This window comes from Ascaphus truei, chromosome 10 (genome assembly GCF_040206685.1).
Source record: "Ascaphus truei isolate aAscTru1 chromosome 10, aAscTru1.hap1, whole genome shotgun sequence".
NCBI classification, from domain to species: Eukaryota; Metazoa; Chordata; class Amphibia; order Anura; family Ascaphidae; genus Ascaphus; species Ascaphus truei.
In genome coordinates, this window is record NC_134492.1 from 33,783,431 (window position 1) to 33,802,317 (window position 18,887).

The 18,887-nt window shown below is 41.2% G+C and overlaps 1 protein-coding gene across 2 annotated transcripts in view; it reads left to right on the forward strand.

Moving 5' to 3' along the window:
* Window positions 1-18,887, forward strand: part of LOC142503787 (uncharacterized) — a 76,419-nt gene that overhangs the window by 44,304 nt on the left and 13,228 nt on the right. The window contains exons 4-5 of one of the 2 annotated variants that reach the window (XM_075616484.1): window positions 12,837-12,932; window positions 14,149-14,327. In XM_075616484.1, coding sequence (XP_075472599.1) covers window positions 12,837-12,932; window positions 14,149-14,327 — 275 coding nt within the window. The remainder of the gene's footprint in view (window positions 1-12,836; window positions 12,933-14,148; window positions 14,328-18,887) is intronic. The other variant, XM_075616485.1, reaches the window with a different exon arrangement.

Sequence of the window (18,887 nt, forward strand, 5' to 3'; positions counted from 1 at the left end):
AGTTCCCAGTATGGGGTTAATTTCTGCTGGCATACATACATCATACTCACACTCCACTGAAGCCCCCTGATCTAAGCAGTAATGGCTGGTAATGCCAGAAACCATGTTTCTTTAAAGCAATTGTTTGCGAGAGTTTTTTATGCCCCATTTTTATATATCTGTGTATATATATACGGTATATACTGTGTGTGTGTGTGTATATATGTGTGTGTATAAATATATATATATATATATATATATATATATATATATATATGTATATATATATATATATACAAAAACAAGCAGCTGGCACTCTAAGTAATAAGCAACAGTGGTGGTGCTAGTCCCAAACAAATGAATAAACAAAAGATCTTACCCTTCTTTCGTCAGGCAAAGAAAGAGGCAGCACTCACTTCAAAATATAAAAAGTGTATTAGGCATGTGAAGACAGACAACCAATCCCAACGTTTCGGCTCCGGAACGGAACCTTTCTCAAGTGAGTGCTGCCTCTTTCTTTGCCTGACGAAAGAAGGGTAAGATCTTTTGTTTATATATATATACACGTACGTATATATATATATATATATATATATATATATAGATATATATAGATATATATAGATATATATATATAGATATATATAGATATATATAGATATATATAGACTTATACTATAGAACATGCACTTTTTTTAATAGATTTATGTATAGATGAGGTTGATCCTAACAGAGGCTGCTACATCTCAATTGATGCTCTAATTTTGAGCCACTCTCTTTTGATGATTATTTGAGACTGAATTTTATAAAACAATATTTCTTTCATCTAAAACCATATCCTTTTTGGGGGGATCTATTTCACCATGGGACTTTTCTTGGAGATATATATATATATATATATATATATATATATATATATATGTATATATACACGTACATACGTACTGTACGTATACACACACACACACACACCCAATACACACTTGTTGATAATATGTGATTATTCATTCACTGGTTGATTTATTTACTGCCATTTGGGGTATTAATTGTGGAAATATAGTATATTCATGTACAGATTTTGTTTGTGTGTAACTTAGTTGTATATTATATAATTGTTGCACATACTAGTATATATAGATTCAACAGTTGGCACTTGCTTTATTAATAAAAGTACATATTTAATTAGTATAGCATTATATCATGTTGATTTCAAATTTATATATATTTTTTTATCACTTTTGGTGAAGACTAGTGCTGATATATATATATATATATATATATATATATATAAAATATGCCTAAGACATGCAGATGAGCATACAGTTATATTTGCATATATATATATATATATATATATGCATATATATATATATATATATATATATATATATATGCATATATATATATATATATACATATATATACATATATATATATATATATATATATATATGTATATATGTATATATATATATATATATATATGTATATATGTTTATATATATATGCATATATATATATGTATATATATATGCATATATATATATATATATATATATATATATATATATATATATATATATATATGCAAATATAACTGTATGCTCATCTGCATGTCTTAGGCAGGTCTGCAACCCTGCCTTTCCCCATTATCACCCAGCATACAGCACTTCCACTGCAGCAAGGGATTCTGGGAAATGACATGCAAATGAGCACACAGTGTCACTTTTTGCCTCAATAACCATTTTTAACATGGTTCCCTATAGGCTTAAGCTTGCTGCATGGTCACAGCTTTGAGCACAGCCAGGGTTAAGGTGCATACCCAGAAAACCACCCACAGACAGCCGTTTCGACCTTGATGGGTCTCATCAGTGTGGGGTTGATTTTACTGGGAATGCAAGAGAGGCTATGGGATAGGCTAAACCATAATACTGAGTTAAGTTATGGTGAGTAAAAAAAGTGACAAAAACCCTCCACAGGAAAGCAAATATGTAAATATAACTGTATGCTCATCTGCATGTCTTAGGCAGGTCTGCAACCACCCCTTTCCCCATTATCACCCAGCATACAGCACTTCCACTGCAGCAAGTGATTCTGGGAACTCTCGAAAGCTTGTCCTATGACATAAATTGTTAGTCCAATAAAAAAGGTATCACCTAATACTGAAGAACTCATTTATTCTGCACTATCGCAACTGGACTAACACGGCTACTTTCTGCTTTATATATATATATATATATATATATATATATATATATATATATATATATATATATAATAGTAGATGCACACACACAGACACACACACATTTATCAACAAGCAGATTAGTGAGCCTAATTATTTATTAAATCAAAATACTGTAAATCCAAAAATGAATGTATGCTTTCTAATATATATACAGAGGAGTGATTGTTAAATAGATGCACTCTGCTTTACAAAAATATTTATTAGCAACAATTACATTTATTCCATATGAAACCAAGGAAGGCGAATCATTTAAGGCAACGAACTTTGTAAAACATTAAAAATAATTGGAAAGAATAATATAGTAATGGTATATATATTTCACTGTAATGATCATTGAAGAAAATAAGATTTAATAGTACATTGGCTGTATTAAAAATTTATACAGTGCATGGGAATGTATTTCTACCCAGGTATGTACCATATATTACATTATTTAGGTCTACAAAATCTCACTTCTAACATACATTTATAACCATTAATGTATTTGTAGTTCTAATCATAATTTTAAACATGAAGGTTAAAGTCTTAAGAGTAATTTTGTAGTAGAAAAGGAATATCAACAGATCATATGCAAATGTGTTAAGGTATGGTGTTCCTCCCGTCTATAAAGCAACCAAAATGTGAATTATAATTCCAATTAAAGCACAAAACAAGGATCATGTTTTTATGGTTGTTGCTTGCAGCCAGAGATAAACTATTAATGGGCAAGTTCAAATGATGAGTTTAAAAGTACAACATACTGTACAGTAGCTGTCTCTGTACTTCCTTGTCCCATGTACGTATACTTGTTCTAACTATGTAAACTGTAATGTACCATAGTTGGCCACAGATCTAAGGGGCACCTAACATGACATTCCCTAGTATGATTAGCTACAGGTGTGAGCAGCAGAGCTGCTGTGACCGTGGATCTATCCAGCATCGGAGATAGTTCAATGCTAGAGTTACTGTCCTGAATTGCAGAGGTTGTGGATTCTAATCCTGTTGGGCCTGACACTAGTACCCCCTTAATCACAAGGGGCCTTAGGCTCTCATATCTTCCATGTTGCTAAGGTATATGCCTTTTTGAGCTTGGGTGTTTCTCCATACTGTATGTTATTTGGAGGGAGGTTTGAGAGGAGATTGAGATAGATATAATGTAGTTCTTGGGACTCTCATCTGGATGAAGTTAATTCCACCTTTAGGTCTGACCTAATGCATCGTTAAATCCCTGTGTTAATTATAACAGAGCCCTGTGGATAGGCATTGTTAGAGGGAGCCCCACTTTTTCATACTGTATCATTAGCACTAACATCCATTATACTAACACAAGGGTCCATTACGGCCTGTTAGCAGTTAATGAGGCGTTAACGTAATATCTCGTTAACTAAATAACGGCGCTTTGTGGAACAACCCCTAAGGGTTTCACGTATAAAAAATGGATAAGAAGCTAAAAGTGCAATCCTCATGGTGCTTATGTGCAAGTTACTTTATCTTTTCTGAATGTTCTACAGCCTGTAATTGGTATGCAAACTTGAACCATCTCTCTAGCGTGTTAATCAGATGGGTGTATAGCTTTCTGTGGGTGGGATAACATTTAGACTGCTCCTATATATTGGGAATATCTCTGGAGACGGCCATTGGCGGGGTTGCAATGTCCTACAGTATGTGGAAGTGGCCTGTTTATAAATGGAGTTATTCTGGAGTTGGACAAGTGGATCTTCATTCAAAGACTCAATAAGACACAACACTCTTCTATCAACATTGTAGATCAACACCATCCATAAAGTGTTTATTTCTCACATCTTGCTCTTTACCCTTATCCTACCTTCATTTTTAGTGCCCAGCCCTCCCCCAGCTCTCAACACTAAACTAACACTACACCCCCTGCCATGCCTCCTACTATTTATATTTTCTCCAACCTCACTCTCCAAGCTGCACTTTTCTTTCTACCATCTTCATTATTCCTCTAACTCCATTCCTTTATCTCCATCTCTCTTTCCTTCTTCAGTTCTCCGTTCCCATGATCTCCTTTCATATCTGTGCCCTTTGACACCACTGTGCAATACACCATGCACTAAAACACACCCCTACAAATCCTCCACACAACCTATTTATTTTCATTCTTCTCCTCCTTGCTTTGGGGGATATTTTGCCCGATCCTGGCCCCTGTTTTATTTCTACATCCTCTCATTCTTGTCTCTCACATTAAACTTTTACTCCTTGTGGTGTAAACCCCTCTAACCTTATACCCTTCCCGTCAACCACACTCCCCTCCCCCTTTCTAGTAAGTTCCTCTCTGTACACAACTTCTTTTTCTCTCAATCTCTGTTCCTTTTTGCTATAACCGAGACTTGGCTCAGTCAGTCTGACTTTGCAGTGGAAGCTGCCTGCTCTTATGGTGGCCTTTCTCCCACACTCCATACCCTGATGGCAGGGGCAGGGGTATGCAGCTCCTCCTCTCCTCAATCTGCCATTACCAAATCATTCCTATACCTTTCTCTTTCTTCGAGGCTCACACTGTCCAGCTTTTTTCTCCACTCACTCTCTGGGGCGGTCATCTATCACCCACCTACCTCTACTCCCCTTCTGTCAGTCTTTCTCTCTGACTTTGAATCCTTGCTCTCCTTTTATCCTTGGGGACTGCAACTTCCATATTGATGACCCCTTTCTCCCTTGAGCTTCCCGTACACTCACCCACTGATACCTAGGGGGAAGACTCTAGCCTTGACTAGGTGCATGGGGCTGCTTCAGGTAGGCTTAGGCTGAGTCCCCAGTCTTCACTGTGGCATGCGCGCCAGGCGGGGGGCGGCGTGTTCACAGCGCTACACCGCAATCGGCAGTCTGAGGGAAGAGGGAAGGTTCGTGGCGGCGTGGCCATGATGTCCCGCGGCTGGTTCGCCCTCATTGGCTGAACCGCCGGCGGGGGCGTGGCCATGCCTCCGTCGTAAACACTGAATTCAAATTCCCCTGCCTGTCTGAAAACCTGTCGCGCACCGCTGGGGAAAGGTGCACGACAAGGTAGCAACTGGGACTGGAGGTACTGGGGGGGCGGGCTTGACCGCACAGCGCATGCCGAGGCGTGCGCTGTAGTAATTAGTGGGACCGCAGCCTTACCCTGTCCGCTTCATGTCCTGGTTCTCAAAGTGCTATTTTCACAATAGCAACTTTGAATGTCCCGCCAGTCGTATCACCGTCAAACTCCCACGATATTCTCGTACTCTGATCGGCTGCGCTCCTTACATAGCCCTCGGTGGCTATCCTTTCTATGGAGCAAGAGACGCTGACCAACCAGAGCACGGATTGAGATGGTGCAGCCAATCCCCAGTAGGGGCTTGCCCGGCTATACCAGTCAGAGGAGGGGGCATGCTTAGGTGCTCCGGACCACTACTGCCAAGTGGGAAATTTGAACTAGCCAATGGGAACCATGCCGACGGGGCTCAGGCCCGATAACGGCTTTCCCTGGTCAGCCCTATACCTCCCGCTGGGTAGGTGCCTCAGTGTCTGCAGGGAACAAAGGCTCTCCCCACTGAGAGCCGATCCCCGGACCTGATACACAGCTCTTCCCCGCTCACCATTTGTCCTGACACCTTCGCCGCTCCCAGCCTATGTCTCAATCCACATTTCTATGCCGGCACCACGGCTAATCTACTCACCAAGTGTGCCTCCATAGAAATTCATTCACACAACCCACAATACAAATCTGATAGCTGGGGGAAACATACAGTGCTACCGGTAATAAAGTGCCATATATATATATATATAAACCCGTTATAACGCGATCCGTTACAATGCGAATCCATGGCTCCCACTTTTCGTATTTATGAATACTTTACAACACAATTATTGATATCTTAAATACTTTATTATACAATGCATCCAATTGTACATTATTTCTAACGCGATCCACTTATAGCGCGATATGATTCTTTGGACCCCAAGCACAGCGTTATAAGGGGGTTGATGTATATATATATATATATATATATATATATACACACATACACATACACATACACATACACACACACACACGTCCCGGTCCCTTTCTCCCCCCCAATATGTACAAAAATATCCCATTCCCAAACACACAGTTATGAGGCGCTTTCCCATAAGGGGTCATAACATACAAAATGTATCTGCCATGCAAGCGCACATAGGTGGCCTAATACACACGGCATAATACCCGGTTTTAGTGGTAGCTAGCCGGGCTCATAACACACAACTTGTAGCCGCTATGAGAGCGCGCATATTTATTTATTTATAAAATATTTTACCAGGAAGTAATACATTGAGAGTTACCTCTCGTTTTCAAGTATGTCCTGGGCACAGAGTAAAACAAATAATACATGGTTACAAACACAGTTACATTAATGAACAGGGTATACATTATATACAAGACATGCGTGCATAGTTAAAGAAAATATATATTATGGGCGTATGAAACAGTTACAGACCAGATTAAAGTGTGAGACAGGCTTAGATTTGAAAGAACTTAAACTGGTGGTGGATGTGAGAGTCTCTGGTAGGTTGTTCCAGTTTTGGGGTGCACGGTAAGAGAAGGAGGAACGTCCGGATACTTTGTTGAGCCTTGGGACCATGAACAGTCTTTTGGAGTCTGATCTCAGGTGATAAGTGCTGCAAGTGGTAGGGGTGAGGAGCTGTTTCAGATAGCTGGGTAGCTTGCCCATGAAGAATTTAAAGGTAAGAAAGGTGAACTTTGCGCCTAGACTCTAGTGATGACCAATCTAGTTCTTTGAGCATATCACAGTGATGTGTGTTGTAGTTGCATTGGAGGACAAAACGACAAATTGAATTGTAGAGGGTGTTAAGTTTGCCAAGGTGGGTTTGAGGTGTTGAGCCATATACTATGTCTCCATAGTCAATAATTGGCATTAGCATCTGCTGTGTGATACGCTTTCTGACCAGGAGACTTAGGGAGGATTTGTTCCTGTAAAGTACCCCTAGTTTGGCATAGGTCTTGGTTGTCAGGGTATCAATGTGCATCCCGAATGTTAAGTGGGAGTCAAACCATAAGCCCAGTATTTAAAACTAGTGACAGGGGTTAGGGTGGTGTTAGCGTTGGTTCTAATCAGGAGCTCAGTCACTGGAAGCTTTAAAAATTTAGTCTTGGTCCCAAACACCATTGTTACAGTCTTGTCAGTGTTTAAAAACAGTTTGTTTTGGGAAATCCAGTTTAAGAGTCTCAAAAAGTCAGACTGAAGTATGTGTTGAAGGTCAGAGAGGCTATGGCTGTGTGCATATAGGATTGTGTCGTCTGCATACATGTGTATTGAAGCTTCCTTACAAGCTGTGGGAAAATCATTAATGAACACTGAGAAGAGTAGGGGCCCCAGAACAGAGCCTTGCGGGACACCACAGGTGATATCCAGGGGGTTGGAGTTAGAGCCTGAGATGGACACATGTTGGGATCTTCCTGATAGGTAGGACTGAAACCAGTTTAAAGCATGCTTCCCTATTCCAGAGCTCTGGAGTTTGTTAAGCAGGATAGCATGATCAACTGTGTCAAAAGCCTTTGCAAAATCTAGGAATACTGCACCAGTGAGTTGTCCCCGTTCCATTCCACACTGGATTTCATTGCAAACTTTTAGCATAGGCGGCCTAATACACACGGTTTTAGGTGTAGCTAGCTGGGCTTCACCTTTATTATGTGAAGCAAGCTACCCCTATCGTTACATCACACATTTTCAACTCTTCCCTCCACTCTGGTACATTTTTCACCTCCTTCAAGCATTCAACAGTTATACCTAAGAATTGTCTTTGTGTTTCTGTTCTTTTTCCTATGAAACTGTTACTACTGTAGATCCATGAAGAGTACTGATGCACAATACAAAATAACTACCAATGGCAAAAATGTAAAATAATGCCATCAATATGTTGGGGTCCACAGCCTGAAATATGGGGTGGGCGACAGAGGAGAGAGAGAGAACCCATACTTCAGGGTATAACCTTCTCTGGTGTAAATCAAAAGTTTTGTTCAAGATTTCACATTTTTATCAAATTGGGCTTCAAGTTCCATCTAACTTTTTTTTACTAATTTGTGAAGTTTTCAGAAAGATTGAGCAAAACAGAAGTGAAATGAACTTATGTAAATTTGCACATCTCCAGGCAAGAGGTGTCTGTTAAAGCTGCACAATGTTAGTTAAAAAATTAAAAATGGAAAATTGTTTCACAATCTTACCGTAATTTTCTTTTCGTGAGTAATATTGCAGTGTACACTAATGGCTTATGTCCCACCTTCTAACTGGGATAGGACAAATTCAAGACTTACACCTGCTGGAGTGACTAAAAATGTAGGAATGCACTAAATATAGTTAGTTACTCCTCCTCACAGGTAGTCTTGTGTTTCTTAGCTGAAACATTTGACATACCGTATATTTAATACATCATTATGTCTTAGGGTCGGGCGCTTGATGTGCACTGCCATGGAATATTACTCAATTTTCCTGATTATTTCCATGGCAGTGGGCAACAATGGGCAATGCCCAAGCAGTATCAACTAGGGTGGGTAACAAATAAATCATGCAATCGATTGATAATTCATATATTTAAAAAAAAAAAATGTAATGTAAAACCGCTTGCAGCACGTTACGGCCAAAACATGCGTCTGCTGATGCCTGGACATCTAAATGATAGAACTTAATTAATGTATTTTTGGAATTCAATACTGCTGCTCTGCATAGCTCTTTGCTGCCCAAGAAGTAGCCATGGATCTGTTGGAATTTGCTTTTAGTGCGTCTGGAGCCTGCTTTGCATAAGGTAAAACTTTTTTTTTATGGCTGCCGTGATCCATCGACAGAGTAGCTTTTGAAGCTGCTTGTCCTTTTCATTCTCCTGCAGGAAGAACAAACAGACTGCCTGACTTTCTGAACAGTTCTGTTCTGGCCAGATATATCTTTAGACATCTGACAAAATCTAATGAATGTAAAAGTTGCTCTTTAACATTTGCTAGATTTTGACAAAATAAAGGAAGGATAATTTCCTGTTGTAAGGTAAAAAATGATACTGCTTTTGGTAAAAACTGAAGTACTGGCCTGAGTACTACTTTATCTTGATGGAACAACAATAATGGTTCCTATCTTGAAAGAGCTGGTAGTTCACTTATTCTACGGGCTGACACCAACAAAACCGTTTTCCACATTGGGTTTTGTAAGTGAGACCTGTTTGGGTGGGTCAAACGGCGCCTTTGTGAGCGCCTGTAAAACTAGAGGCAAATCCCATGGAGGGAGAGGTACTCTAACCTGATGTTTTACTCAGTGAATTGCCTGGAAAAATATGTGTTATTAAATCGTTGACACTTTAACTTTCAAGGAACTTCTGTAGTTCTGAAACCTACGTTAAGGCCTTTCTTCAAAAACGCCAAGATTGATGGGGTTGATGGAGTTAAGTAATTGATCTGTTTGATACTGCACCAATGATAAAAATGCTGCCATTTAATATGGTAGATTTACGAGGTAGAGGCCTTTCTTGCCGGCATCAAGTTCTTTAAAACTTTTGTGATAGGCTCTTATTCTACAGCAATCTCCACTTAACCTCCATACCGTCAAAGTCTGGCTCTGTGGTTTGGGATGATAAATCGGTCCCTGTGATAGAAGATGACGAGATACTGGTAACTTCCACGGTTGGTCTTTAAACATGCCGACGAGCAAGGTAAACAATGCCTTGCATGGCCAAAATGGAAATGATCGCCACTATCTCTGATTTGTCTTTCCTTATCTTCCTGAGTACAACTGATATTAGAGGTACTGGAGGAAAGATGTACACTATGTAAGTTGGAATTTCCAATCAAAAGAGAGATCGTCTATGTAGGAAGCGTATGGGTGTGAAACCCTTGAACAGAAGGTTAGCAGCTTTGCATTTTTGGCTGAATCCATCAGATCTATCTATGGCATTCCTCATTTTTTAATAATCTGGCAAACATGTCATGTGCTAGAGACCATTGTCCGGGTGAAACTGCTCGTCGATTTTAGAAAGTCTGCCTCTGTATTTAAACTTCCTGGAATATATACTGCTATAAGGCAAGGTAGATGTTCTTCTGCCCATTTGAAGATAGGCCCAATTTCTTCTAGTAACAAGGTACTCCTTGTTCCTCCTTGTTACAGTAGTGAGGCCTTATATTCCCTGAAAAAAGAACAACATTGTTTGCATCACTGCTCTTATCTCTACGATGTTTGCTGGAATACTTTCTTTATGACTGGCCATTTTTCTTGTGCCAAATGAGGACCAAATTGTGCCCCCCAACCGTTTAGGTAACCACCATCAGTGGTTAGCCCAATCTAATCTTGGTCTAGCAGAGTCTGCCTGCATCTTACATTTTCTTCCTGTTCGCACCATATCAGTGAACATTTTACTCGACTTGATAGTCGGATTCTTGACGCTGATCTCTTCTTGCTTTGTCCCACTGACAAAAGAAATTGGATTGGAATATACGCATGTGCTATCTGGCCCACTTGATTACTTGTATCGTGGAGAATAGGATGTCGAATAGATTCATATACTGATGAGCTTGTATGTGATTGTTGTTTCTGATGGATTGGATGTCTCTTATAACACTTCATCTTTTGTCGTTGGGAAGAACAACTCCTTCTTTTGCGTAGCACCTCTAACCACAGTGCTCGGTTACAGAGGTACCCCTACAACAGGACAAGGTCAAGAAAACACAGGACAGAGAGACTGTCACAGGAGAAAGAGACAGACATGGGCATCAGAGGGGGCAGGGAAGTCAGAGGAGTCAGATGGGGCAGGGAGCCAGAGAGGACAGGGAGTCACATGAGTTAGTGGGGACAGGGAGTCATGGGGCAGGGAGTCACGGGAATTAGAGAGGGCAGGGAGTCACAGGGGAGGGGAGTCACAGGAGTCATGGAGTCAGTGGGCACTGGGAGTCAGAGGGGGAAGATGGGGCAGGGAGTCAGAGGGGGCGGTGAGTCAAGGGAGTCAGAGGGGGCATAAAGTCACAGAAAATAGACACACAACAGGACAGTCACAGAAAACATACACACACATGACAGAGATACACAGACTCACCTCTCTACTGCCCATGCTGCCTCCTGCCACACCTTGCATGCTTCTGACACCTCCTCCTGATTGGCTGCTGCTGGGTAATACAGCCAATCACGATAGAGGAAACTGCCCAGCTCTCTCCCTGCTCTGGTCATCACATCATGGGAGCAGCACACAGCATATTCATGTGTGCGCATGAGCAACTCTGTGCACGTCTGTGCACGCATCTGTCCATATGTTCTACTGATGTATGGAGGTGTAAGCAAACACAGCGCGAGCATTTAAAACCCTCATGGTGTCCCAGGGAACCAGCGCCCGAACTGTTAGGCTAAGGCCAGGGTGAAGAGAAGCGCGCTAACGATCGAGAGGCGTGACGTCAGGCGCCGACTGAGCAGGAGCTTTTTCCTGTCCAGTTAAAAGTTGAGAGTGCGGGTGGTGGGGCGTGTTACTAAAGAGATGGGGGCACCATCCTGCCTAAAATCAAATTTCTGTGTCTCCCCAAGCAGGGTGCCGGGGCAAGCACACGTGAACGTGGGCACGCGTACGCAACCGCACTTTGGACGTGTGCACCCGGATTCGGCAATCTGATCGTGCCGAGCATGAGCTCGTGCTTCTCTTCACCCTTGCCGCAGCATTAGGCTTGTTATATAGTGTGCGCTGGTGCGTGTGCGGGCGCGCGCCCGGGCTGCTCGTGCATGTGACATGCGCATTTAGTTAATATAGTGCACGGCTTGCGTGCGCGGCTAGGGGGCGTGGCTCTTAAGTCACAGCGTCAGACCACGCTGTGATTGGCTCTCAGCGCGAAAATACACATTTCTTGTATTTTTCCAGAGCTGCCGCGCCAACGCTCCCGGCCGTGCGCACGCATCTGAAGTATAGCAACTGCAGGGTCATACCCTGCAATTATCATTGACGCACGCGCGCACAGTAGTACACACGCGTGCACTATATTACAGCCCTTAGGCATTCCTTTTCCCACCGTACTGGTTGCATTTAGCATTGCTGCCGTCGAAATGACTTGGCAGCTTACCTCACACCTGAGCCCTCCTGACGGGCAAAACCCCTAGAGGGTTGCGGATCGCAGGGGCTACAAGGAAAGAGAGAGGCAAGAACACCCCCTGGCTAGACTACAAGTAGTCAGGTAAGCCCTAAAATACTACAAAAAAAAAAACAACAAACCACCAAACTTCTAACCTCATCTTGATGGGACAAAAAAAGACAACCTGTGAGGAGGAGTGACTATATGTAGGGCCTCCTACAGGTGTAAGTGTTTAATTTGTCCTATCCCAGCTAGAATGTTGGACTTAACCCCATTGATGCCCACTGCCATGGAGATGCTCAGAAAATTCTTATAAAATGTAAATGCACAGTAAGTTATTTCTAAAATAAAATATTCAGCACCACTTGTTTTATTTTGATTTTCTGTGTTCCACATTTCTTTTAGAGAGATTTTAATCATAAGCATCTCTAAATCAGGGGTAGCCAAATCTAGTCCTCAAGAGCTACCAACAGGTCAGGTTTTCAAGGATATCCCTGCTTCAGCACAGGTGGCTCAATCATTGACTGCGCATATAACTAATTATTTTACCCTGTTCTTTCCTTCGCCTTGTAGGATGTATGGGGGTTTCCCGCCTTTCACCCATACCCCCTGAAAAAGAATGTGAAGCATTATGAAATTGAGTTAAGAACTCAAACGAGGAGTGAGAAGGTAGTTACAAGGGTGATCCTGACTTTTTAGAATCTATGCTAGTAGAAATAATGCTACATATTGTAAAGAAGCATCTGCTCTGTCCTCACTGGCTGTAAAAGTAATCTATACATATAATTCATGTGTTTATTAGTCTTTCACAGTCTCCATCCCCTACAACCTTTTTATTCCCCGGCCAATTATACAATCGATGAAAAGCTTTTCGGATGTAATTCCCAGAAAAATGGTCAGATCTTTGCATTATTGCCAAAACCAATTTTAGTCTCCACTCTCCCATCACCAAGTTGTGTTTATCCCACTTTGCTCTCCAGAAGTCTTACAGTAATAACATGTAAAGTTTATAATAATAATAAAAAACAAGTTATTTCATCTCTATGAAACTCTACAAACGACACATTCCATTTTTGCTACTGCAAAGTCTGAGACAAATGGGAGGAGTTAATACAGGTAGACTGGACAGCTGCACTTTCAAACCTACTGTCCGCTCTTTGGGATCTTGGGAAAGACACTTTAGGGCTTATTCACTCAGCAGCTCAAATTTCCATTGCTAAGAAGCACCATCAAGGATCTAAAATAGAGATGTAGCGAGTCTTACCATCTCCAGAGCCGTGGCTGAAAAAGCTTAAAGCCGTGGGTCTGGAGATAGTGCTGCTGCCATGGGGGTGGGGGTCCATGCTTTCAGATGGGACTCCCTGCAACGATAGACCTCCTCCGGCACTGGAGCAGTCGCAGTCCTGAAGCTTGCGCCGGTGCTGAGAACATGACGTGGTACATCTGTATCCACAAAATCATCTGGATCTTGTATAGTGGAATATGCTGCAGCAATTAATGAAAGCTTTAATGCCCCTGAGAATAGTGGGAGGCCACTACGTTGAATAGTAAATACTCTCCTTTATCCCTCTGTGCCTTGAGTACAAAAAATTAGATTATACAACTCTTGGTGCAGAGGTTAATTTACTATAATCAAAAAAGAGAGGATAGACAAGCACCACAACATAAAAGTGAATAATGTCAATATATATCCACCAGCCCAATACATATGGCAAGTGCTAGCAGGAAGATCAATTACTTTTGGATTGTACTATGTGCAGCACAGAGCATGCTGGCAAGAACAACAGATACAAATATATTACTATTACATGCACTTTATATGTGTTGCTGAAGTGATAGGAATATGGATAATCTCAGATAAATCAATGTCTTGCTTTGGCTACAGAGAAATAAATCGGCACCAAGATGCATCAACTCCTCTCAAAGCCAGACAAGAAATGGATTTGACACCAGTAAGGATTTGGTGCCTTCAGGAAGCCATGTCACATTGGGACTGATGCTGAAGGTCATTAGAAATGGGCTCAAGCAGAATGAAATCAAAGTCATGGTTGGACAGACAAGGAGGTAAGTGGCTCAAATATTTCAGAGAGAAAAAACTAAAAATGTCTCTCTACCCATAGTTCCCTCAACAAATTTCAGCAGGTGTTTTGTTTGGAGAATGCACACATACAGGTACATTAAAGCTTCCTTACATTGATTTGTGTTTGTTCCAGACCCTGCAAAACCTAACTAGGCATGGAGATGTTGTGTGTTAAATTCTTCGATCCTTTAGATCTCTTTCTTGTCCTGCCCTATTTTATCAAGTAAAAGTAGCCCATTCGGGTGGTGTTGTCCATGTGCTTAGTCTCCCATCAGTAGGAACTGCCCATGGCTCCCATATTTTGTGGAAGCGTGAGCGGGTATCGTTAAGCAAAGTCGTTAGCTTTGCCACTAGCATCATATCCCATATTTTGTTCTCTACCTGTTTTAGGTGGGGGATGGGGTGGCTTAATTTGTCACCAACTCTTGTCTATAACACATTTTGTTGTTGAGTGTATATGTAGTATTAGATTGTCTGTACATCTGTCGAGGTTTTCAATAAGTCTTAATAGTAAGTATACCCGAGGGTCCAGTGGGATGGCCATACCTGTTACGCTTCTAATTAATTATCGTGTCCTTTTCCCCAAATCTTGTACTTTGGGACAGAACCACCAGGTTTGCAGATATGTACCTCGATTTCCACAGCTTCTCCAACAGTCAGGAGTGTGGGTCACGGACATAAGGTGGGGTATATGGGGAGTGAGGTGCCGCCTACGGAGAACTTTTAGGTTCCCTTCCTTTACTTTCAGCAGGTGTATTAAGCTACAAACTAAAATACCTCGTGTATCTGCATGTGAAACAGAGATCTTGGTTTCAATAAAGCAGACCGCTGACAAAATTCTGTGACTAACATACCGAACAATTCTTTAGAATTGACATCAAATGTAAGACACACATTAATATTAACATGCCGTTACGTGAGTCAATGTAATTAATGGACAAGGGCACACGGATTTAAATCATAAAGAATTTATTGTGCAATAGAACACACAACGTTTCGGCCTGCTGGCCTTTCTCAAGTGAAGTGGCACGAGAGGGACCAGCAGGCAGAAACATAGTGGGTTCTATGGCAAAATAAATTCTTTATGATTGAAATCCGTGTGCACTTGTCCATTAATTACATTGGATATATTGGATGAAATGTAGGTCTTCCCGGGGACTAAGGAGCACCGGTAAATGTTTCACAAGTTATTGTTATTTTTCTTTGGTGTGCAGCAAACATCCTTACTTTTGCATTACGTGAGTCAAGTCATGTGAATCCTCCTACAAAATATTATGTTGACATAAGTGAGAAAAAAAAAAAATCAGGAGAAAGGCGCCTATTTAATTTGGTAAGAAATTGGGTACCACTTGAATAAATGTTGATGAGTTAAAAGAGTAATTCTATGAACTCCGAAGTGGACTACCGCACCACTATCGGACGATGACTCCCATTGAAATTTGAAATAGGAAATTTGTCAATAACCGGCCCTTCGCAGAATATAGAATTACCCCCTATGTGTTCACTACTCCACTGGTCACCAATATCTTAACCATATTGAATAGGGACCAAAGCACTGTGATATTGTAAGAATTCATGAGCGTAGTGTGAGTTTCAGGACATGCGGCACTTGTTGCACAGACAGAAAAAACAAAACGTGTGCACGAGGCAGGAACTAGGGGAAGACTGTGTTTGGGGAGCAAAAGAACAGAAATGAAGACTGCAACTTCACTGTGGGAATGCATGACAACATGACAGCCAGGACAAATTTATGTTGTTTCAACCACTTTGCCATGATTCTTCATATGTTGCTGCAACTGATTTTCTAAGAAGTTGTCTTGGTCTATGCAGCCCAAGCCACTTTATATTTTATAACAGCCATGGAAGGATCAGGAAACTAAAATCAAATTAATTTGTGCGCTGTGTGCTGATAATACCACTGGGATCTACAGCTGCATTTCTTCTATAATGGGTACATGAACAAAGAATGGGATGGATTAGTGCTTTGACTTTATTTTCTACCCGTGGCTTTTTTACTTACATCTTCAGTAAAAGACTGTACTTCATTATATTTGGCATTACTTGGAGAACTTCGGGGCTGTAACTCTAGCAATCTGCGCTGTAAATATTCATTCACTGGCAGAGGCGTAGAGAGAAATTATTAACTGGACTGCTTAGAGGCATTTGTTCTTCACCGTCAAGAACACATAAATCAGCAATATTCAAATACTTACATTGAACAATGAAAAATAGCCTCTCCTAGCATATATTCATGTTTTACAAAATTGAGAGCTAAGAAGTGAATACTGTATGTTAGTGTTTATTACTTACAGTACCGCATCTTGTTACCAGATGAGCTTCTGCTGAGGTACTAAAAAAATAGATTTTTAGATGTGTGCATGTCATGATATAGATATATAGATATATATATATATAGATATAGATATAGATATATATATATACACTGTACACACACACACATATAGATTTACAGTATATTGTGTGTGTACCGATATAGCCAGATTTACGGTCAACAGAGCCACAGCATAAAAAGCACAACGCTGCGACTGCTTACGGGGAATGAGGGAGGGAAGGGGGTGGGTCCCTGTTCTTCTGTATGGGACCACCACGTTGAGATTATCAGGTGCCGGGGGATCCTGCCCGGCAGTATGAATATTACGTTTGGCTAAATCTGAATGTGTCTATACGAGTAGATCGAGGGGGGCATTCAGGTACTTAACAGTTTCATGGGAGACCAGGACTCTTTCACCAGCTTTATGTTGAATCAAGCAGTAGACAGGACAGACACAGAGATCAAATAAACTGTGTTTATTTTGGCCGCGGCCGACAGACACAGCACAAACTCACCAAACAGAGCTATACTCACTCCACACAGGGAATACAGGGGGAATTCTAGCAGTCCTATGTGCCCGGTGCCACTAACATGGCTTACTGAGTGCAGCTTCCACTCCTGTTGGGGATCGTGAATTCCAGGCAGCGCTGGATTCAAGTCACAGGCAGGCAAGTGTAAATCTCCCGCTTCAGAAAGGCACGCAGCCTCATCTTGTGATTTCTCTGGCACAACCTAGGAGTATACTATTTAGTCCATCTACACGCCAGTCCAGGAATGATCTGTGGAACTGAGATCAACTTCCCCTTTTCTTGATTCCTGTCTCCATAGGAAATCATGGACAAAGGGTGGCGACCAATCACAGAGTTGATGCTATATGGGCCAATCGCAGAGCGACCTACATAGGCCAATCATGGCTGTGGAAAATTCAAACTATAACCACAGAGACCTGAGTCAGTTGTGAAGACGAATGACTCGGTCTTTGCTTTAAAACACATTTTTATGCTTGCAGTTACATTACAGACAGAGAATAAACGTTTACACGTACAATCGCGTAATATATTTGGCCAGATAAGCCACAATATGATGTATATACAGGGCAACCCTGTATATTCATCCAGACGATAGAACAATGGCTGGATTCACCTTTATTATAAGAGCCTCATTTCCAATATCACCATAACCAGCCCTGGTGATTCCTTAAACAGCGGCCCTCCTGCAGCATCACGACATCATGTGATGTTGTGTTGTCATGGCAACACGTCACATGCGACGTCGGGTCGTCATTACAATGCGATGCTGCAGGAGGCACACACACCACACCCCCTGACAATCTGGCCTTGGAATGAGATGCAACTTCGATTGCCCGATAGGACTTTCCGTCCCTGTGATCTACTGTACGTAAATACCAACGTGTGTGTTTGTACCCACTGACCCTATGTTAAACCAGCTTGTTACTTTAGTTGATCTTTTAAATTCATTACCTCTGGTCGGTACACTGTAAACTGTAGTAATTGCAGTTAATCTTATGATGTCATGGATGCCAACAAAATAGAGACAATTTAGACAGTACGATTATTATACGAAATATATTTGTTCATTTTTAAATACTGACCAAAATGTTTTTAACTGCAGTTAGTGCGACAGTGAATGTAATGCTAGAGATTTGGTTTACTGACTAGTATGTACTGTTCTAGTTTGATATTGGCTGATTTACCTGCAGTCTGCTAACAAGTTTATACTATTAGTTCTACTGCGGTGTGCTAAAGCCATGCTGTTATTTTGTGCTACAAGTATCATTTCAAAACCTTCTGTCCTAAAATGTAGCTGACAAAAAGAGAACTCCATTCTAATCAGCATTATGTACAGTATGAGATATATTTTCAAAACAGAGAGAGGCTTTATGTTGAAAAGCCTTTCTCCAGCAAGAAGCACATTTATGGTGCACACCTAGGCTGTTAAAACGTAACATTTATTTATGCTGCGCTGCTGACCTACTTTCCATTTACCAGTGCCAAATGTCATGTAATCATGGTAACCAATTAGACATTACATACCCTTGATAAATAGCCACTTCATCTTACCGGTGGTATGGCAAATTTCTTTGGGAATTAACCCTTGTCAGCCCAACCTCAGCATTTGCCTACAGCAGGATACACCTACCCATCGTCGTGGGATTGTTATACATAAGTATCACATGACAAACATAACCCTG